General features: G+C 41.3%; 1 protein-coding gene across 1 annotated transcript in view; it reads right to left on the bottom strand.

Moving 5' to 3' along the window:
• Window positions 1-598: 598 nt before the first annotated feature.
• The window catches only part of C2_1H5orf63 (chromosome 2_1 C5orf63 homolog), a 48,072-nt gene continuing 24,757 nt past the window's right edge, over window positions 599-23,913 (bottom strand). The window contains exons 3-4 of the mRNA XM_078675600.1: window positions 23,058-23,114; window positions 599-1,838 (exon numbers count right to left, since the gene is read on the bottom strand). Coding sequence (XP_078531726.1) covers window positions 1,653-1,838; window positions 23,058-23,114 — 243 coding nt within the window. The 3' untranslated portion in view covers window positions 599-1,652. The remainder of the gene's footprint in view (window positions 1,839-23,057; window positions 23,115-23,913) is intronic.

Below are 23,913 nucleotides of genomic sequence, written 5' to 3' on the forward strand. Positions count from 1 at the left end.
CGCCAGCTGGTGCTGTTGAAGGCTGAGCGCGTTGATCAGCTCAGCGCTCCATGATTACTTTAGCCAAAGCTCCGGTTTGGCAGTGCTTCCTGCATCACTGCAGTGGCCTGTTGGTCGAAGAGCTGGCGCCCCTGTGAGAGCCCCAAACTCGGGGACTGGTCAGCACCTGCCAGCCCCGCTACGCCAAGGGAAAACCCCATAGTGTGAAAGGGAGAAGCGATGGCCAGCACCTGGAGTCTGAGTGCTGAGCGGAGGCCCCACCTTCCTGCTATCGAGTCATCGCCGCACCAATGGAAATCCCTCAGCGCGCCCCTTTAGCAGTGTCGTTGCTAGGAAGACACCAGTACCAATCGACAGCCCGAGGAGCCTGACAGCGTCGTCGGCTTTCCCTTCATCCACGCAGACCTGCAACAACATCTATTTTCCAAAGGTACTGAGTGTGGTGGGGCCCACGGGTCGATTGCTCCAGGCCCGCGCCCCCTTACATGCAGCTATAATTACCTAACTAACTTGGTCTAACAACCAGCTTTACATGCAAGACAGCAGCAACGTGATTTAACTACGATGGAAGCAACGATAACCTGAATCAAGTCATTAATGAGCTTTAAAGCATGCTTCTGCATTTATTCATTTGAACACTTTACACATTCCTTTTGTTGATAAGCCTGCGTGCTCTGTGCCAAGCTACCGGAGGGTGAGCACGTTATCTTCGTAGTGTATCTGACTTACCCTAACTAGAGTGGTGGCTTCTGCCTGGATTGGGTGCATACCTCACCCAACCAGAAATCCCATTTCTAAGACTTTCTGTGTTCAAAATGCTGATTCATCTTGCCTGGGGGACAAGGAAGTTAGATCGCCATTGGTGAGCACTCTATAATCCTTGTGTTACTTTTTAATTGCCCACCTTTGAATCACTATAGAGGAACCTACCCTACTGGCGACTGTCCATTAGGAGCATTTTTATAAATACAATCAATTATTTACCCACATACTCTTAAAATTTTAAGGAACACATGTAATCAGTGACTCATGAAAACGCACCAGGTCATGGAGATCAACATAGAAGGGATTATTTAGCTATATCTAATTTCACAGACAGCAAGATATGGTCTTATACTAACAATGCTCAATATTTGAGAAATGGGCCCAATCAACCAAGGAAACGAGGTTTACAGAGTTCTCCTCTCCATTCCATCATTCAATGACGTACAATTAACAAATATAAAATCCAAAAATGCAAACCATGGGCATTGGGATGTACACCACACAAGAATACAGCATGTTATTAGGCAAATCTTTCAAAGATACAGCGCAACATTCACGTAAATGCATTATTCACAATTCACTAGTCTTTAATGATGGCTCAACCTACAGAAATTTGCATGTAGTAAGGTTTGGATTTATACAAACAGTTAAATCAAGTCTAAGGAGAGAACATATTTGTCACTAAGAAACTGAAAAGTTGAATCTAAATTAGGATAAACTTGAATTTCTGCTACTCCATATGAAAATCACTCTGAATAGGCCAAATGGTACTTCAACAACAGTAAAATTGTTCAAATTTGAAAACAACTCCTTTGAGCATAAAGTCAAATTTAAATATCTGCTCACGACGCAAGAGCAGCCATAGTCCATGTGAGCTATCCAATCTGTCATTTCCCTTGGCTGCTACCAGAATGCTGTTCCAATTTCAAAAGCTGCTGTTCCAGCTTACGTAAATTGACTTTGTGCATCATCAGGAACTGTCCATTCAAATGGAAAACAGGTATGTCATACTTGTATCTGTCATACAAGTCTGTATTTTCAGGGAGTGTGATGTCCACCTCCTGCAAAACAAACTTTAAAAAATATGGGAAATGGGTTAAAACACAAAAGACATGCAAAGTTTGTTTGTGTTTGGCATACAGTCAACAACAGAGGGCCTAATACTATTTCCAATGATCCATCAAGAAAAAGTGTGCAAATGATTCTTTCTTCACGCTGCTAAAATCCTCACTCCTCCTCGATGGCCAAATTGAACTAGTGATAGAGCACCAAAGAACTACAATCAATCGGCAAGCCACCATCCAGGGCTACATTTTTTTGGCCAGGACCAATTACTCAAATGCCTCAGTCTCACCTTTTTTCCAGAGGGAGCAGAAATAGCAGCTGAAAAACCTCTGAAGCAACTGCTGAAACCTACAATGTTCTTTATCTGGACTTGTCACTAGTATAATAGCCTTTACTAAGCCACATGATCAATCCCCGTGTCTTGGATACATCTTAACAATCTGTCTTGACTCCACTAATTATAAAAACATGCATTGACATGTATCGCCTTTAAAGCTATCGATCTATTGATGGCATATTTTGATTACCTTACTATCCAATTTCATGGCTTTCTGGGTGGGGCGAGTTGGATTCTGACTAGTCGAAATTTAGGTATTATCACAGTAAACAAACAGTAACAGTGACACTGCTTCAAGATGTACTGACATGAAGGGGCTATGACCCTTTTGGTATTCCCGCCTGTTGGCTGCGTTCGACACGAGTGGATTTCATCTGCTGCTCACTAGGCTCATTCGGAGGCTGCCGTGGACTACAATACAATTAGGTGGTTCAGATCCTACCTGTATGGTCGCACATAAAGGGTCAAAACTGGTACTAAGTATTTTCTGAAGCAGGGTGGTGTGTGGGGTCCCCAAAGTGTCTCCGATCTTTAAAACTGTATAAATCTGTTTGGTGTTCTTTGTATGAATTACACTTTTATGATAATGTTATAAGCGCATCTTACAATCTTCAGGGCACAAAATGTTTCAATTTCCCTTCAATGTAAGGTCTGTTCTGATGGCTTACGTACTATTTGTTAATAACTGAGCGTATTCTTTGCAAGCAACGTCATCGATGTAATAGGTGATGTCTTATGTGATCTAATTGATGATATCATCTGAGATGTCATCCACGAGGTGATGAGAATGGCATAACTGGTGAATTTTAATTGTTTTCAGGTTTTGCATATAACAATAACGTTGCTTCAACTGAGTTTTTTCGCAGGGAATTGCTTTGGCTTTTATTAGCAACCATTTTTTTTTTCTTCTGAGTAATTTAAAAAAAATGTCTTTATTGACTTTTGTAGGAAGAAAATACATACATTGTATATTGATGCAGACAAATATGAAAGTAAGTACATTATGAAATTCTTCTTTTCCCTTAGTTTGAAAATAACAATTACAATTTGAAAACACAAATGATGTTGTTTGAAATACGTAGAGATTGTAAAATAATACAAAAAGAAAAATATATATAATTGCCCAGTTTTGCATCCTGACGATTGTCAAATTGGTAAACAATGGAATCACCAGGTTACTGTTTAAATGAATCATTGCTTACTTTCTTAAAGAAAGTCAGCAACAGGCTTCTCTATTGTACGTATATTGACTGAATTTTATGCTATTTTATTCTCTCTGTATATTTTAAAGAAACATCGAAATCATGGTACATATATTGCAATTATTTCAATTAATCTTTACTAAACATGAATTTGAAAAAATTGTCAAGAACCCCCTATCATGCGCCAGTGCTTGTTTAAAAAAGGCTTCCAAAAGACAGTGCACTGTAAAATATCCGTGTTGGAAATGGTTTAGTCCGAGTTGGAAAGCTTCTGTACGATGCATATTATACAAATGGAAATCTACCTGCAGCGAAAATAAAGACATGCTGGTGCTTGTTTCCTGCTTGGGTTCTCGGTCTAGTTGTTGTGTCTCAAGATTCCCAAGCAGTGACAACGAGCAGGCGCGAGCTACGCGCGGCGCACTTCAAAAGAAATTCCTCTGAGAGAACACAGCATTCGAGAGCTCTACCTCAGAGTTCTTATTTATAGTTCCTAGTTGTGTCCAGTTATAGGCTTAAGGCATTAAGCAAGTAAGTTCAGGCCAAGCGGCAAAGTCTATTTACTACCTGTAGAAATATTCAATTTTTTGTTTTCCTCTCAGGAGCCTCATTTAGCTCTCCGAGCTATTCAGAGAGTTCAGTCAAGTGGAAATCCTTTGTTGCTGGAGTTCTGGAGTCGGAGTTGGAGAGTGCTTCAGTGAAGAGAAGCATTCTCCACATTTTCAAGTACTAAAATACGCATGCAAGTCCTTGACATTGGGAAAATAGCTTCACCAATTGTTTAAAATGTTGGGCGAGCTATGATAGGTCTACACACATTTAACATATATGACACAGTAAGTGCATTTGCAGTAAAAGGAAAAGAGCATTAAAAATACTGTCTGCCAACAGACATACGCAGGAAACATTCTCCCGGCTCAGAGACGAATGGCATCTCTCTGAAGAATATATAGCAACAACATAAGAGTGACTAAAGGTGCTGTAGTAATATGGTTACAACAAAAGACTGGAAACCACCAAATTGTGATCTGAACAACAAAAAATTCTTCTTGTGAAAAACTGGTGAGACAACAGTAAGAAAATGAAAACGAAACTCTATTTCTAAAAAGAACTCTATTTCTAAAAAGAACCCTCACTCACCCTAGTGGTGACATGCTTCATCATATAGTTCCCACTGGGGAGACTGAATGTCCCCCCAGTGTGCTGCAACGCCTGATTTACAGCGGAGCTGGTTGTTTAGAATGCAAAGAGAAAGTGCTCAAAAGTGATGGGTGTTGGGTTCAAAGATCCCAGCTGTACCATAAACAACTTTAATCAATGGACAGCTAGTCTAGTTAAAAACAAGTGAACAAGACTAAACTGCGGTCTTAAATTGAACCGCTGAGTCCTCAAAGATAGGTCGACATGTTTCTGCTGTAAAATGCCTAATTCGGCTCATCTTTCTTTAGGACCAACTCAATCCCCCGGGGGTCCACGCACGCTAAGGCGTGTCCTCTCCGTGATGATATGTGTGTAAAAAATGTGAAAAACTCACGTTGTACCCGTGCAGGCACTCCTAGATATCACCAGGGGCCAAAACATAGCCATATAATTAGATATGTGACTTGGGCTCGCAGTGGGGCAAATTCTTCACGTTGCGCTACAATTTGCTACACAACGCCTCGCCGCCTTCAAACCTACTCGGTGCACTTCTGCTGCCCGTAAGATCTCTCTGAAGAACTAATGGACAAGCTGGAGCTATTCTCCGGCTTGAGGTAAGTACCAAAATCTTGGCTCATCATATGAATGACATGAGATATCACCTATTCTGTGCAAAGAAGGATGAGCTAGACAGTCATCAACTTCCACCTTGCAGGGACTGTCTGAAGATACATGCCGAACTTGCAAATTATCAAGCTGCTATGAGCAAGACATGTATTTTGAATGATCCACAGACACCTAGGACAATTGAGAGATGGTAGAAGTTGGAAAACACGAGGGAGCAGAGCAAATGGTAGTGGACTGGATGGAGGGGCAGCCAGCACATCAGGCTGTGTTAGATCTACTAGCTTTCAACTTCATTAGGAACTGCAAACTGCCAACAAGTGTCTGCTGTCTAAATTACCTAAAGTGCACTAACATGAGCAGACTTCCCGCCTGTGAAAATCAAATAGAAGCAGAGAATGATGACACCTATCAGAAGGGTGATAATGGTGAATAATGTGAATGATAACATTGTGTTTTTTGTTCATTCATGACAAACATTGCCTATGTAAAATGTAACAACTATTAATATTTGAAATTATAAGTGAAAATTATGCATATCATCTATATCAATATTCACTGAAAAAACCATAGGTTATAGACCATATATAGTTAGGAATTAGCATTTAAAAAACCTTATTTTACTCACACAAAACCATTGAAATTCCATATATAGTTAGTTGCACTAACTATATATCGCGCACCCGCAATCCACTGCTGATGATGTCACATATTACATCATTCATGACATGGTCAGTGACATCACTGATGACATCACTGATGACATCTCAAATGACATCACTGATGACATCACTGATGACAACATCCAGTGACTGTATGTTTCTGTAAAGTTAAAATGTGTCTTACATATTGAAGAATGAGTGGAAGTATAAGTGTCTGGACAAAGGATTTAGTAGGTGCATGACTGAATGTATGAGTGAGTGATTAAATGTGTCTCACTGAGTGCATGGGTTAGTGACTAAAGTGTCTTAATTTGTGCATCATTATGTCTGTTGTTCTGTAAACTGCTGCATGTGTTGATCAGTAGCTATATGATTAACTATATGGGTTACTGATTGATTGTCCAAGTATTTGTATGGGAGACTGAGTGTGTGTGTGGCTGGCTGGGAGGTGTGTGACTCTGTGCAGATCAATGTGTACTTATATCAATGATTGTATAACAAGGTAAGTATGTGTTAGTATATGTTTGAAAATGTAAGGTGCTCTATGTTTAACTGTATAGACAAGAACATGGAAGTGTGATTGATTCTTTACAGGACTGACTAGGTGTGTGAGTAACTCCATGGATGAGTGGCAGAGTGTGAGTGTCTGTATAGGTGTATGAGTGCATATGATAGTGTTGTAAAGATGAGTGATTGTATGTATGAATGATTGTATGGGTGAATGAGTGAATGTGTGTGTAGACGTAGGAATCAGTGAGTACGTATGTAGTAACTAGTATTGGTGTGTCAATGGTTTCAAAAATTATACTCTGTATTTAACACTGGGTGAAACAGAGGTTATATTAAAATGTGAGGAGATGCATTGTATTGTCACATGAATGATATCATCAGTGATGTGGTCATTGATGTCAAATGAGATGTCATCAGTGATGTCATCAGTGATGTCATTGGAGATGTCATCAGTGATGTCATCAGTGATGTCACTGACCATGTCATGAATGATGTAATATGTGACATCATCAGCAGTGGATTGCGGGTGCGCGATATATAGTTAGTGCAACTAACTATATATGGAATTTCAATGGTTTTGTGTGAGTAAAATAAGGTTTTTTAAATGCTAATTCCTAACTATATATGGTCTATAACCTATGGTTTTTTCAGTGAATTTTCAAGGTTTTGTAAATGCTAATTCCTAACTATATATGGTCTATAACCTATGGTTTTTTCAGTGAATTTCATTGGTTTTTTAAAAGCTAATATCTGTAGCTGTAAAATGTATTCTTCTTTAAATCCAAACATATATTTTATATGTTTATTAATAAAAAAATGTTTAATACTTTTTTTTTGTAAGCTCCCGGGGCGCGGACAGGTGAACGCACGGGTAAGCGCAATCTTGCGGCGCGCCCCGGGGCGCGTACTAATACGCGTCCCGGAAGCGCTATTGCCGCGAACGAAAACAACATCGTGACGTATCGCGTAGCCGCCACGCCTTGCGTCATAAGACACGTATCGCGTAGCCGCGAGATGCGTCTTATGACGCACCGCGTAAGCGCACCCGGAAGCGCATACGATCGCGCAACGTAAGCGCCCCGATGCGCTTACGATACACGCCCGGGGCGCGCCCCGGGGCGCGTAGCGTAAGCGCGTCAAACCATGTGACTTTAAAATAACACTTTTCATTGGTTCAGAACTTTTTATTTTCCAAATTGTGTGAAACCCACCCATTTCTCTCACTATTGCTTTGTACTTGGAGAGAGCAAGAGCTGTTCTGTCTACTCTATCTCCTACTTTTCTGATCTCCAGCAATGGCTGCAAGAGAGTCATCCAGCAGTGATTCAGATGGATTTTTAGATGAGGACCCTCCTCAGCAAAAGAAAAAAACCCATTTCATCTGGAAATTTTACGACATCCCTGAAGGACAGAAAAAAGTCAACGCTCCCAAAGTAACCTGCAAAATATGTGGGAGTAGTTTATCCAGAGGCAATCCTCTGAAAAAATATAGTTTTGGGAATGCTAATTTGATCAGGCATGTGAAAAGAAGACACCCTAACAACTTTGCCAGGGAGAGTGTCAGAGAGCTGGCACGGAATGTACCAACAGATGGCGGCAGCACCTCCACTGGTGGAGCAACACCTTCGGGACCACCCCGTGGAAGAATGGTCCCTAACATTCAGCCGGTGTTTGCAGGCATCAAATGTTTGTGCACGGAGTGTGACGAACTGCTCTGCTATGGGGAGCAGAGTGTTGAACTGATTGCCCTAAAGAAGCAGCAACACCGCTGCTCTGCCAGTCCCTAAATTTTCAAATTTTTTTGCTCCTGTTGAGCAGTTTTGCAATCCCTGTTTTTGTTTTTCCCTTGACAAAAATCCCAAAAAAATATAAAATTGTTTTAAAAAGTCTAAAAAAAATATAAAACAACAAAAACAAAAAAAATATATAAAACAACAAAATCAAAAAAAAAGTTCTTTTCAGAACTACCTCCAATTTATAAAAAGAAGCTTTTTTTTTTTTTTTAAAGTCTGTCATTTTTAATCTCCATGGTACGCTCCCCCGTAAGCTCCCCGGTGCGCGTACCGGGCGCTCCCCCCCCCGCGAAAATCGATTTTTTTTTTTCACCCGCGGGAGCCTTTTATGGCCCCCACATCAAAAGTAGGGGGTCAGGGGGGTGTACCCTGCCCCCTTTTGCTCATTTCCCCCCTTTGATTCTTGCCACCTCTTGAGTCTCAATCCCACCGAGACACAAGATGGCGGCCGCTGCGGACTGTTTCGAATGTTTACAGACACCCGAGAACCAATCAGCTTGCCGTGCGCAAGTCGCGTGGCGCGCCTGAAGCGCTCCCCGGTACGCGTACCGGGCGCGGCTCTAGATATATATCTTTTTTTAAACCTAATTTACTCAAAATTCACAGGACCACATATCTTGAGACCTAGCAAAGGCACATCGGGCAAACAATATCTACAATTTTGCCAAGTTTCGTGGAAATCCATTCAGCCGTTCGGGCTAAAAGTGAGGCCAACCGCCCTATGGAAAACTCAATGTTAAAAACACGTTTTGGGACCCCCCTTTTTTCTCGGCCCCCCCTTGACGAAACCCCCCCAAATTTTCGGGGGCTGCTCAGAAACAAAATGTTCCATTTTCCTGAAAATTTCAGCCAATTCCGTCCACAAACGCCAAAGTTATTAGACATAGAATTTTCAAAAATCCCATAGAGAAAAAATCCTAACTATATATACCTACTGGCGACCGCCAGTAGGTAATATGAGGAATACAATGACGTTTTATTGTTATTCTTTTAAGGACTATATTGTTATTATTACAATTAATAATCATATTTGTTTTTAAATAATATTGAATTTAACCAATCTGGTGGAATTAGATTTATTTTTCCACATATTATGATGAACTTGTATGCTATTTATCAAAAATATAAAACCCATTATTTTTTTCCGGCTATGGTTGCTAATCCAATAAATCAGACAAAAGGCAAAGAGTGATGACTTGCTATCACATATTTTCCATTTCTAGGCATCCACACCTTGCAAACAAATAATGTTAGAACCCATCCCCGAGTGGTACCAATGGCCTAAATTTGGGGTCCTGGCTCATGGCCTAAAGGGAGGAAATAACACAAACTAGCCAACAGACCTGAGACGCTGCAAGAATAAGCTCAGTAAATAAATGTTCTTTGCTACTATTGCTTTTTACAATGGACAGTTTGAAAGAATGCACCTCCTATCTTGTCCTTATCACAAAGCCAGCTTCTTTTAGAGGGTTTGTGATCATTGTTCTTTTTCCACTCATTATCTAACAGAAAAGGAGGTATTGTCTTGGAAGGTCACAAAGATCATAGTTCCGTTTACCTTGCACTCTGATTCAAGTTTGAAATTAGTTTCTTTACGCTTAAGTAAGCATGTCACCCCATGCACAGGCGCCAGTCCAGTGAGTATGTATTTACTGTAACATCAGGGCATGAGCGACCGCAACCTGCGAGTACTGAAATACCCTGATAAATAGATATATGAACTGACCTAAGCCTTGTGGAAATGATAACACAAGTGGGACAGGGATCTGGAAATGATCAACTAAAGAACTGGAAAGAGATCGGGTACAACAAGTGGGGTGGCACAGGTAATGGTGTCAATAACCATGGGAGCAATGTGTTACAAGCCTGGAAGTAAAGGTGACAATTGTTCTAAGTTTAGGGAACCAGAACAGTTGCTATATCTTTCTGACTACTCTATGTACAGTGAACTGCTCGTGAGGACACCATTACTAAAACTGTATCTGTATTCCTACTCTGTGATGATCAGATTTTATATAGGGAACCCTTACTTTAATGTTTGTATTGTAATCCTAAAATATCCATTCACACAATTCCTGTGCAGATTACCGGTGTTTAACACATGGTAGTTATGTCCTCTACAACCCCATGAAAACAAGAATTTGATAGTAATGTATTAGGTTCAAAAGAAAGACAACTAACAAGAAGATTATATGATACCCTAGAAAGAGCTCCTTATTTGCTGTTGGCCTCCCAAGTTGATTCTCTATATTTGTTGTTATAGTTGTTTTGTGCTGGTGTTGGTGTCCTTGGTTTTTACAAAAGCTACCACATGAATCTATATTGTTGCCTTATACCACAATATTAGTATCATCTTGCAGTCTTTTCGGAGTACAGCGAGGTGGGCAGGATATGCTCTATAATGAGCCAGTCTTTCAGATCCTGAAATGTCACCAACCTCTTCCTTCCAAACAATGTCGCCTTTCTTACAGAGCATAATTAGAGAAGCCATCTTAGAAAATTCCCGAATGATCATTCTATAACAGTTCAAAAGGCCTACGAAATTATGTCAGAAAAACAACTAAGAGTTTGCCAGTCATTGACTGCATGCCCTTTTTTTTATTTTTATTTCAATTTAATTTGAGGCATTATAAAACTCTAATATATTATGGTTTAAGTGTGAAATTAACACTTTTCGAGTTTTACATATAACTTGTACAGTAGCAGGTGTGTTGACATTGATGGAGCAAGGTTTCGCACGTAAAGAGACTTGCTCGGATACAATCTTCTCGAAATAACGTATAATGCACTAATAAACATGTTTCGAATTAGTAATAATGCCCCACGTGACATTTCTAGTATCTAGGGGAAGCTGTACAATGGGCTTTTTACTAACAGTAACATGAGTGACTTAAAATGGCCGTTGCAACGTGGGAACTTTTCTGCGCATGCGTTTGTCACACTCACATGACATGACATACTCTCTGCTTGGTGGGAAAACTTTGCTTCTGCGCACTAGAACTCAAGATGGCTGCTCTATGTTTCACATGCTAATGCTTGCACTGCTGCTCGTAATAAACCTTGTTCATTTTGCCTAACCACTACTGCTATAGTTCAAATAAAGTAATGGGGATAGAGAAGAGATAAGTGGTATACAGTGCATAAATTTATTCTTTTTTCTAAAACTGTTTCTCTTTGACTTTATCAGTTCGCATTTGGGCCGATGTGTCATTGCTGAACTCCATTTTGGGACTCTCAACGCGCATATACTGAAATCTCTCGGGTCCACAAGCAATGGCATTGAAACTCTGCCAACGACTGTCTTGCCCGAGATGCGCCTGGGAAGTTCACCTTATGAACTCTCCAGAGGAAGAAGAAAATACAAATGTTATAAATTGTATATCTTTTTGCTACAATAATGCTGGGTGGAATAAAAATTCATGGGAAAGTAAACTTATGGGCGGGAACAAAATCCTTATTAATGAATGAATTGATCTCATAACTGGTATGGTGTGATGACCTCTCCTCGTCTTTTGACCAATCAAATTAAGGGAATACACACAATTGCAACATTGGGGGGTGGTACACTGCCCCGGAAATTGGTATAACTAAGGTAGGCTTAGCTAGTTAGATTGTCCGACTTGTCCGAATAGCTGACCTGTCACTGACCCAACGTACTCAATAGGCAATCGAGAGCAGAGGGGCTGGCGGAGCACTCTGTCAGAAGATTCGATAATCCAATCGGGGTTCTGGGAAGGAGTTCAATAGCCCAATCGGTGTCCGACTGTTAGCTGCAGAGAGGGGTGTGATGCTGGCGTTGCACTTTAGCTGTGGGTGCCGGTCCTGACCTGCGGTGGTCCTGTCCTGATCCATTTTGGTCCGTACTTGTCCTGATTCTGGTCTGCCCCTGTCCTGTCGTGTTGGCACCTGAACTATCAGGAGTCCTGTCCTTTGTCCCAGCCCGTGGCCAGGGTTGGTTTTCACACCATTCTAGGTAAATATTAATTAGTGTGGGTATGTCTTTGTATTGTTTCCTTTTTCTTACCCATCTTATGTTTCAATGCTTAAAGAAAGTCTCGTAATATTTTCACATCATCTTGCTTTGATTATTTTCTTCCTAATTGAACGAGCTCTAATTGAATTGGTATGGACTATGACATTTAAGACTTTACATAGATTAAGTGTTTAAACTTTTCCTGAGTCTGTGGTTATTTTATGAATACAAATGTTTATTTACTGCCTATTATGCTAACTCCCTTGACCCCATAGGATTCTAGGTACCTGTGACTAGGATTGGTAAGTCAATGGTATAGGTCCTAAATGGTGAAATAAAATCCTGATTAGTGTAGGTTTACCTGTTCAAAGTCTGTATGTTTTTATGGGTCCAGGTGAGTATGGTAAAAAACCGAGCAGGTGCGCCCGCGCTCTATCAACATCTGAATGTACACATTGTTTAAGGGAGTTAGAAAGTATCAGAAAGATATCCACACAAATTGAAATATTGTGGGCAGTATATACACATATCAAATTACTTTACTTAAACCTCCAACAACCCAAACCTAGTTAGGACTGATCTATTTTACTTATTTAATTCCATGATTTCACAAAAATAGGCACTATGCAGATCAAGAGTGGTAAATCATTTTGGCAGTGTTAATTTGCTTCAGCAACACAAGAATAATTAAAGCAGTTGAAATTTGTTATGGTGATTTATTTCACTGTCTATTATTCAATGCATACCGTTCACTCACGGTTCTTTAATAGAGCAAGAGAAAGCTTGTGATGAGAGCATCAGACAGATGTTCACCAGATTGTTTTTGGATGTATTTAAGTAAGATTTTTCCTCTTGAATTATTACAACATGGATTTAGTTAGAAGTGATCGTTGCTTTTGGCTAATCAAATTTTATTCAAACTCTGTGAGATTTCAGACAGTGAGTTGTTTCAAAATCAAAACATCAATAAAGTCTTGATAGTGATCAGAACTAGTGGCATGTCAACTGGGATGAATATTTGCTTTACCAAAGAGCAGCTTTCCCCTGGGCCATGAATTAGATTAGAAAAATGTGTAGGCAAACAATGATTAAAAGAACAAATGCCGCTATTAGTGTCAGGATTGTGATTTCTTAGTCAGGACCAGAAATAACCTGAAACAGGAGTGCAGTCACTGTATCAAAATGCATTTTTCTATGTGCCTGATCAAACATGAATCTTTATCTCCTCAGTACGTTTAGGCATTGGTTGTGATGTTAAATCCAAGCAGTATATAGCTCTCAGATTCTCCTAAAATTGTCCCAATATATAAACAAATACAAGGTCAAAAAGGTTCATGACCCTGGTACCATCAGCACATTAGCAACACTGTGTTGACCAATCGGGTGTACACACCTAATCGGGTGTGTACACAGGAAGACGTCGGTTTTTCCCATCGCCCTACACCACTAAGACGCGCTAGAAGCACTTCCTCCACGCGTCTTCCTGTGTACACACCCGATTAGGATCGGGTTGGAAATATCACCGGTCCGACGACACAGCTCACATCATTTTACTCCACAGCCCTGAAGAGTCACGGGTTTACCCCGGTGTTGACGAAACACGTGTCGGCTGGTTTTTCTTGTGAAACTAATACTTATATTGGATGAAAAAACACCTTACAAGTCAAAAACATTGGAGTTGGATCCTATCCTTTTCATTATAAGACTACCAAACTTAATTATTATATACTGATGCAGGTTGTGTGCGCTTGACATTGCATTCAATTCCTTGCATATAAGCAAGACTGTGTGGATCTATGTTTGCAAGACCCCCTTTTCAGGCAAACACCTGTCACTTTTGAGCACCTGTTTCCCCTCAAGATATTTTTGTAGAATATTTACACATTTGCATGTTATGCGCCCTTCCCAAGTCCCTGCTGCAATAAACATGGATTGTTACTTTGTCTTTTAGCTTTTTCTTCCTCCCACAAAGGGCCTACCCAGAATAATTTCATTCATTTCGGATCTGCTACCTTTTGACTAACTGCATTAGAAAATTACTCATATGCTGCAATTATCCGATTCTGTGCTGATTACTTTATCAATGTCCTTTGTTGCGGTTCTGGAAATATTATCAACAATAAGATATATAAAATACATTTTTATGAAACGTCTGTTGAACTCAATTGTAAAGTATATGTCTTCCAATGGATTAATATATAGAGCAAAGTTAATCATAGAACACTCAGAGTAAATTTCTGTATATGAAAATATATTGTCAACTCCAATTACTCTATACAATAAAACATCAAGCCTGTTGAAGTTGATTCAGAGCAATGCAAAGTTCTTGCAATATCTAATTCTCTTTCAAAACGCCACACTTTTTCATATTATGTCCTTTCTCCCCTAAATGCCTACTGCTACTCTTATCGGTCCTTTGTCTCTGAGAAACAAGAGATACTTAGAATTCCTATTTGTATTGACTACTCCTTATCTCCTTCCATTGTGGTTTAGAATTCATTAACATACTTATGATCAAATAGATATTGATTTCGCAATAGTACTCATCCAAGAATTCTAATGCATGCCGACGACCTCCAACCTTCTGAGTTGCATGCAATTATCAGATCAAGTTGAATCCAGGCTCGCCCAGCCGCTTTGTTGACTTTAGATAACCTCCGGGTCGCTCACAAATCCTTGTCACAGCAATAATACATTGAATGAATGAATGAATGAATGATGAATTTATATGACGCGACTTAACCCGGAGGCATCAAGGCGCAAAAATTCAGATGTTTGCCCTACCAACTTTCAATGGTACTTTCTGTGCCTATCATGGTGAGCATTAGTAACGGAATTAGGATTTGATTCTTGAGAGGGAGCCTTAGAAATGACGATTACATCTAAGGTAGACAGCAGACGAGCAAATTACCCACTCCCGACTCCGAGGCGCAGTGACGAAAATAACAATATAGGACTCTTATGAGGCCCTATAATTGGAATCAGTACACTTTAAATCCTTCCACTATGATCCTTTGGAGGACGAGTCTGGAGCCAGCAGCCATGGTAATCCCTGCTCCAATAACATATATTAAAGTTGCTGCAGTTAAAATGCTCATAGTAGGATACTGCACCGGTCGGAGATCTGCAGCGAGGTACGCTACTACTGCCTGTCCCTTCCCCCGTCTCTCTGTGCCCTCTTGATGCTCCTGACGCTCCTGACTGAGTATCCTGGGGGTCCAATGCGTTTTCTTTGAAACAATTATAGTGGTTAAAGCAGGCCAGTCGCCTGAATACTTCAGCTAGTAATAACGGTATATGACTTTGGTTCTATTTTGTTGGTTTTAGAAGTGGGGCTATGATTAAGAGGGAGGCTCGGACATTCATATTGTAGTACTAGAGGTCATCTCCCTACTTATTCATTAATCAAGGATGAAAGTCTGAGGTTTGGAGATGATCATGTACTGTCTCAGAGGACAAGTCCCCCATCAGAATTTATGTTTACTTATTTGTACCTTCATATGTTTCAGCCACCATAATAATAATCTTTCAAACGCCACACCTTTTCATAAAATGTTCTTTCTCCCCCGAATGTCTACTCCTGCCCATATCGTTCCTTTGTCTCAGGTGGTAGCATAAGCAACTGTGTGGGATACAAGACCAATATTCATTCTAACTTCCGGAAAGAATCTTATAGATGTCTTTATGGGAGCTTGATGTTCACAGGTCACCTTTTCTTCCCCGGTGTAAACAAAAAGTCTTACCTGACTAATAGGATAATTAAGCTTGATTCACATCACTAGGTGTGAACCTGGGCAAGTAACAGAATAGTGTGTGTCAGGGTCTCTAAACAGGGTTTTGTTCCAGGCAATCAGTAAGGACCTGAGGTGCTCCATTATTCTAAACCGAAATGTGCTTTTTAAGCCAAGCCAGGATAGCCTGTCTCCTTCATTGCAAACACCCAAGGGGAGAATATACAGAATACTGGCCGAAGTAAGGTTCATAAAACCACAATGACATACATTTACTTTATGGAACAGGAACCCAATTGTGATCAAATGGGCTACGATATGAGTATATGCCAATACGCTGGTCTCTATAAAGAACAGATATTAAGAACATGTTGCTGACTGCATGGCCCTGTCAGCAGATTTACTGGGTTCGGTTTCCATGGATGTTGTCACAGTGAGGGAAATAATGTAGGCTCAAAATACGTGAAAGATTTGGGATTTCCACAGAAATAACCTAGGTTCATTACAGCTTCCCCTGGATGCAGTAGGCATAAGGCACATACAGAGCCTGGGTGTGCGAAGCATCGGCTATGGCTACCAGTGTGGTGCTAATCTCTTCTGCTTATTTCTCATTACAATATAGGAAGGATGGCTGAGTGAAAATTGCGCAGAGTTGTGACAAAATCCGGGGTTACAGTACAGATATCTCTAAGGATAAGGTGATGGCCATCCACCATCCACCAAAGGTAAAGAAAACTCAATAAATGTAGCCAAAAACAAGGTATATCCTGAGCTAATAGCAACAATCAGTAAAGTTCTTTAATAAATCACGGTCAAGACGGTCTTCTTATCTTCATTTATTATGTTGTAGGTCTTCTTAACAATATAATATAATAAGAACAACAATACTAGTCTACAAAAAACATCTCATAAAACAAGTACGCTTGTTTCATCAAGGTAAAGTAAGTACAAATAATGGCTGAAAAACCTCTTAAGGAGGGTCAACGCCTAAGATCAAAACAGGCCAGGGCCAAACAATAAAAGTCACAGAGGAAACATCAACCGTTGTCAGATGTTAGTTTAAGGGTTGTTAATACGATATGTATAATCAAAACCCCAGATTGTGATATATAAGTTTCGATGTGACACACAGATCAAATGCCCATGGGGTATTCAATACAATGTGGACATGTGAAGGGTTATCACCATAGGGCAGACTGACTCTGGGGACAACTCATTTTATATTTTGATAAATCTACTTATGTAAGTCCTTTGGGTTAACACATGGCACATTTATATTGAGACTGTTGTTGTAAACATTAGGTCTGCTGGGGTTGATCTACTTTGTCAAGAGCCTCCAGATCTTAGAGTGAGTTACATTGGAATAGCATTGGAATAGTTTGACGGGCGCCTGCTTCGGGACCCTCAGATCTCTGAGTAGATTCTTTCCTCTCCTACCCCAGTCAGCTAAGGAAACGGTCGCTAGGGCCCTTGTATTGTCCCGCCTGGATTATGCTAACGCCTTGTATCTGGGTTCCCCTTCCTATCTGGTTAATAAACTCCAGCTTATCCAGAATGCTGCCGCAAGACTCCTGCTGGGTATCTCTAGACGAAACAGCATAAGACATCAACTAGCTACCCTTCATTGGCTGCCGGTGGCCCAAAGAGTCCAATTTAAAGCTTTGGTACTCACGCATCGAGCCCTCCACGATACAGGCCCTGTCTATCTCAGAAAAAGAGTGACCTTCCATGTCCCAAGTCGCAACCTAAGGTCGGCTTCCCAACGCAGGATGGTAGTTCCCCGCTTCCGGCGAACCAGACTGGGCGGTCTATCTTTTTCGGTCAAAGCCGCCACCCTCTGGAACTCCCTCCCACTCACTCTCAGGAACACCAGAGACCTCGGTTGTTTTAAGAAGCTCCTTAAGACCCATCTTTTTAACATTGCCTATTAAAATTGCTTCGCTTTGCTGTTCAGCCCTGACTTCTCTGTGGTTATGCTTCGCGCCAGGATACTCTTGAGTAGTTGTGCGCGCAACAAATATCCTTATAACATAACATAACATAACGGTTATTTCAGAATTCATATTTCGAATGCCACACTTATGCTGGTTTTTGTTTTTTCCGATTTTTTTAGATCTTGGTAATACACTTTATAGATTTTGTAAGGATTTCTGCCTCATTAAAGAAACATTACTTTAGCAATAGGTGAGAGTTTGTCTCTGATATTAGTTTGTTTTTTCTTTTCCTTTCTCTCTAACCTATATTAGGCATCACGTTCTTGCTATGAAACAAGTGACCACCTTACACAAGGAATTGTTAACTTTATCTTAGGCACTATGCAAGGTGGTGATTGGTGAAAGATAACTTGATCTTTTCACAATCTGTGGTTTTGATTATACACATCGTATTAACAACCCTGCAGTTGATGTTTCCTCTGTGGCTTTTATTGTTTGGCCCTGGCCTGTTTTGATCTTAGGCGTTGACCCTCCTTAAGAGGTTTTTCAGCCATTATTTGTACTTACTTTACCTTGATAAAAAAAGACTACTTGTTTTATGAGATGTTTTTTGTACACTAGTATTGTTGTTCTTATTACTTCTGATTATATGTATTATGATGTTCTAGCCCTGAAGAAGTCTGTGGCTTATACCACTAAAGACGAAACACGTGTTGGCGGCTAGATTTGTTAAGAAGACCTACAGCATAATAAATGAAGATAAGAAGACCGTCTTGACCGTAATTTATTAAAGAACTTTACTGATTGTTGCTATTAGCTCAGGATATACCTTGTTTTTTGGCTGCTTCTTTCTCATGCTTGTAACATCTTTTCAATAAATGCTAAAATGACTGCAAACACCAATAACAAGTTGGCTCCTTTAAAGTGTTTGGGTCACCCTTGGGATCAGAAACTCTAGGGAATGCATTAAAGGTATTTCTCCATCACTCTGACCCGAGACAACCTTCCAGAGACAATGAATCTCAGTTCATCCATGTAGCTAACAGACAAACTCTGCACTGTCCTCTTCCTCAGAGGTCTACTTCTGGGTTGGGGCAGTCAGTGGATAATCGACAAGGCCGCGTTATTGTGCAGAGTCATTTTTAAGGAATGCATGTTAACCTACTTAGAATGTCAGCCTGTTGTTAACAGCTTCTAGACCAGTGGTCAACATATAAAAATACAGAAGGGTAACTGTGAATGACGGAGATGTTTTTCACACAGGGGTTCTAAGTGGCATGAAGCAGATAAGAGTAAAAGGTCTAGCTGTCTACGATGCCACTCCAAATCAACAGGTAACAAGACATTCCTGTTATTTACAGCTATCCATCGACAATATTGTGTTATATAAGACCCCCCGAACCTTCTTCCCTGGTTGAGATCAGCAGCGCAAGGGTAGGGAGCCACGGAGAAGCAAAGCACAATATGGCTTCAACTGCATCATCTCACTATCATGTGATGTGCATAATGCAAAATTATAAATAACTAATGTCCAGCTAATTGTCCAAACCACATTCTGGCAATCCTTCTCCTCTTTCACTAATCTGCAAAATAAGCCTGGCATCCTGACATCTCCCCACATCTAACTCAGCACTACCTTTCCGTACCCCTCCCAAATACTAACATAACAAGCATTTACAATGCAATGGTCTCGGCATCATTAAAGGTAGAGTTATTGGCATTGCTCATTACATTTCTTTAAATCATAAATAAATGGCATGGTCATTTGATGGGACAAACCTACTAGGAAACTTTGAAGCATAGTGCGTCTCGTGGCTGGAAATGCTTGGTAGGCACAACGGTTGATAAGTAACCTATGGTATAAGGGGAGAGAGGGTCAGTGTACACGTAGGTGCCCACTAATCAGCAGTATTGGCCAGTAAGATAATCCAAAATGCGAGCCACCTAAAGGTCGACATGCTAGAGCGAGTACCATTGCCAGCACGATTTATGGCACTCTGACAGAAAATTACGAATCAAACCACCTTTAAACGTCGGATGCACATTTAAAATTACCCAAACTTGATTGGAAAACTGCACCTGTGACAACACAAAGATGTGCTGCCATGTTAATAAATTATCACACAAACGTAATGATAAAGCGCCTCGTAATGAGGGTTAAAGTGCAGGGAAATGTTCTAGCTGCGCTAAATGGGCTGTGCAGGTAAGCCCCACTTAAGTAATGAGTGAGCGCATTAATACCGAACAAATTAATGCAGATATATACTGCAGAAGTGCGAGCGCCTCTTCGGGCCGTTCTAGCTCCCAGCGTATGCATCGGATCTACAGCCGCGAATATCTAATTACAGCCGTTCGGCTCTGCTCGCATCATTGTCTTAGAAGTAAAAAGATCATTTTAAGATTTACGCTTTGGTTTCTTCCATAAATAGCTCTTTATAGCAATTCATGAGACTTTTAAAAATGACTCAGGGGATTCTATATATACACAACTGACTTGGGCATAAAGTCAATTTTCATGTACTGTGAGTTACACGTAATCAGTACCTGTCGGCGTAGATTGCTTGCTGTGCCGTGTAATGCCGCCCCGTCTCAGCTCCCACTTCCCGACACTCTCCCATAATCAGAGCTCGAAGTCCGCCGACCCCCGTTGCTTCCCTGCAGTAACCCCGCGATTGTCATCTGAAAAGTTCCCCGGTAGGTGTTTCCCTACGGAGAGGCAGCGTGCATCAAGCAGAACCCGAAAGCCAGACTGTCGAATATTTCCTGGCCGTTTTCTTTCAATTGCAGGTTTATATTCTGATCGAACTTTAATCCCACACCAATAACTAAGTAATTTTATCAAAAATAAGGCAATACTTGATTAATGAATCTCTGTTTTGGTTTCATGCGCTCTACAGTGTAAAGTTGAAGGTTTGCATGGGTAATACATAATAAGTGTTCATTTACATGTAGCTTTTGATATAATAAATATAAACGCTAATAAATAAAAATAAAACGCTGCGATGTGGGCACTCGTGTGTCTGTGTGCGTGTGTATGTGTGTGGGGGGGCCTGTATGTGCGTGCATGGGCGCTTGTGTGTGTGTGTGAGAGAATGCAGCGTGGGGGGGGCCTGTATGTGCGTGCATGGGCGCTTGTGTGTGAAGACATATGACAACTTTATTTTGTGTTGAAATGACCCTGAACTCCTAAAAAAGAAACGCATTTGCGCGGTAATAAAATTCATTATTATGCGTACCGCAACTGTGGTGTTTCAACAGATTTAGCTTTAATTGATGAATAAACTGAAAACAATATTTGCATGTTCTCTCCCGAGTTGAAGCTTAAAAATTACTAAATTATTTTTTTTCACTGATGCAAACGGCGCGGCTTTCCATGCTCTGCTGTGGTATCTCCCTAATTATTCATATGGTAAGATATCGAGGCACATGGAACAACAGAAGGACTTTGAAATTCCCTCAGTGGATAATGCAAGTTAAGCCAAATAGTTTTATTTTCTTGTGTTAAACGACATTGGAACGGACAGAATTCTGAAATTCCTTCTTACCACTTTTAAATGACTGAATTCAACTTTGCAATCTGCTTCTGTGAAATGAACGCACTTTGAACACTGTGCCGTGCTCTAACGTCCCACCAATAGAAAAAATAAATAACGAAGACGGAAATGTACGCACCCACCGGAAGTCAGGCAATGTCGCCTGTGACGGGGGCGGGGCCGCGTCAGGACCGGAAGAGGAGGCATGCGTATCGCGGCCCGGGGCTCCTGTGAGCAGTGGAGAACCCCGGGCCCGCCAGCAGGAGGTTAGGCGACTGTTGCGTGGCTCCCTTGACCAAGAGGGAGCCCCGTGAAAGGAGCTGGCAAGAGCTGCCGCGGCGGAGTCCCCCGAGATTGCCCCGGTAAGTTAGAAAGGGCTGGGGGGTGCGGTGTGCGGTGGGTGCGGGCGAGGGGGGCAGCACTCGTGTGTCTGTGTGCGTGCGCGTGTGTATGTGTGTGGGGGAGGCTGTATGTGCGTGCGTGCGTGCATGCATGGGCGCTTCTGTGTGTGTGTGTGTGAGAGAATGCAGCGAGCGTTCGCGTGCGCGTGCTCGTTTGAAATCGCCTCCAAGGCGATGCGCGCGGCCAGGAGTGTCTCCTGGAAAGGAGACACGGCCACAATAGGTTGTCGGCGGACACGCGCTTCCGCGCGTGCAGCCGAGACCTAAAAAAGTAAACAATACCTGGTATCCAGCGATGTATCAACATCTACATTTCCCTTCTCTTGAACGACCATGTATTATTTCTGGTGTGCTGTCGCTCATCCCACACCACCCTCGCTTCACTATGCTTCTCTCTGCTCCATTAAAATAAATTAGTATCTGGCGTTCCGTCATACGTGCCTTTCCTCCCCACCCCGCCGCTGTGGGGGGTGCACTATTCTAACAGCAGCTCGCTGAGAGCACGTCAGCGTACCCTGGAATCTCCTTGTCAACAAGAGGTCTCTGGAGACCAGGGGTTAACAGGGAAGATGGTGGCGCCATCCACATTCCAATGCCTCTCATAGGTCTGTGGAGAAGCAAGAGATGCAGATGACCATGATCTGCGAGTCTGGAACTTCGCTTAGATCCCTGTTTTTGTCAGGCGAACACAGGGGAATCAAGTAGATCCCTTGCTGATGTAACAGCAGTAGAAAAAGAACTCTAATTTTAACACTGTCGTTAGATCATAGGAGCGGACAGCTGGATTTCAAATCCAGTATTCACGCTAATGGCTCTCAATGAGCATCACACAACAAAGAGATCCCTTTGTTGATTTAGATGAAAATCTTAATCTTCATAATTTGTATTGCTTGAACAAAGATTTCTGTTTCCAGTATTATACCCCTTGGACACCCATTTGTTCACAGAAAAACAGAAAAAATGGAAAGTACCATGAGGTTTTCCACTGAATATTGAGGTGGGGGAAAGAGTCCTGAAGTGGTTGTCATTCCCAGAAAAGAAAGTCCTCCTCACTATGGTATCCAACACAGCTCTTATTACCAACAGTCTCTAGTTGCTTATACGCGCCTTCGCTGAATTGGTCTGTGCATCTCAGATTTCCAAGCTTTCTTTCATTGGTGCGGAAACCCCTTCAGTCCCTGCTGGAGAGGACGCCCACGCTGAGGGGTGGGTTAAGAACATTTAAGACAATTCAGGGATGATGCTAGATGTGAAAAGGTGTTCAGCATTTATCTCCCAATGTCTTGGTGGACCTTAGATACTAACAAGTTACAGGCACGTGATTATGCAAAGCGTGTCTCTGTTTATGGTACTTACAATAGACATAATAATAATAATTGCATCGTACCCTGTGTTTATATGGTCCAAGCTCCTCTTTTGCCTCTTCACAGAGTGGGCATGGATCCTAGAAAATGAACAAAAACACAGTCATACCTTCTAGAATATATCGATTTCGGGGAGGCATGTGCCGCAAGCAATATACAGAACAGTGAAGAAGTCACGGAACAGCATAATGCAACACATCTATGCAAACGAACACCCCCACCCCCCACTCCAATTTTACTGACAGGATTTTTCAAACATTAAAAGTAAAGGGAATTTTTGCTGTGCTGAGTAGAACCTTTAACACTTTGCCATCTAATCCAAATAGTCTGCTGAATAGTTGCACAATCACGCAAGCCTTGGCACGGCTGCCAAGAAGAAAGGTAATTCATAACCGAGACACAGTAGTGAGGCAAGTATGTCCCTAGACCCTTGGAGTTCAAGTAATAGTCATAGGATACCCATGATATTGTTTGATCTTCCAATGACTCAGATGTTTAAGGTCTTGTGTACAAGGCAATGGCAACAAACTGTGTAGTTAATGTGCTTGCCATTTATCTTATTTATAATGACATATTTCTGGTGGGAATGCTTAGCAGTATGGATACTTTGAGGGTAAGAGAATTAGTGAACTGGAGTTAATTAAAAGGGGTACTTGGTCAACCTCTGAGTGGGGAGGTAGAACAGGTAGCCATCCTCGGAGGAAAGACTCCGTTCCAGCAAATGAAACCTGGGCTATTGACGGATGCTAAACACTCCTGTGCTGCACGCTAACCTACCAGCATCCTGTATGATAAAGAACAGTTACTATAAAGCATGCCCCTTTTGTAAATACTATGGTGCTCATATCACATGACCAATTGGTTCCGTTTTGTCATACA

This window comes from Lissotriton helveticus, chromosome 2_1 (genome assembly GCF_964261635.1).
Source record: "Lissotriton helveticus chromosome 2_1, aLisHel1.1, whole genome shotgun sequence".
Lineage (NCBI taxonomy): Eukaryota > Metazoa > Chordata > Amphibia > Caudata > Salamandridae > Lissotriton > Lissotriton helveticus.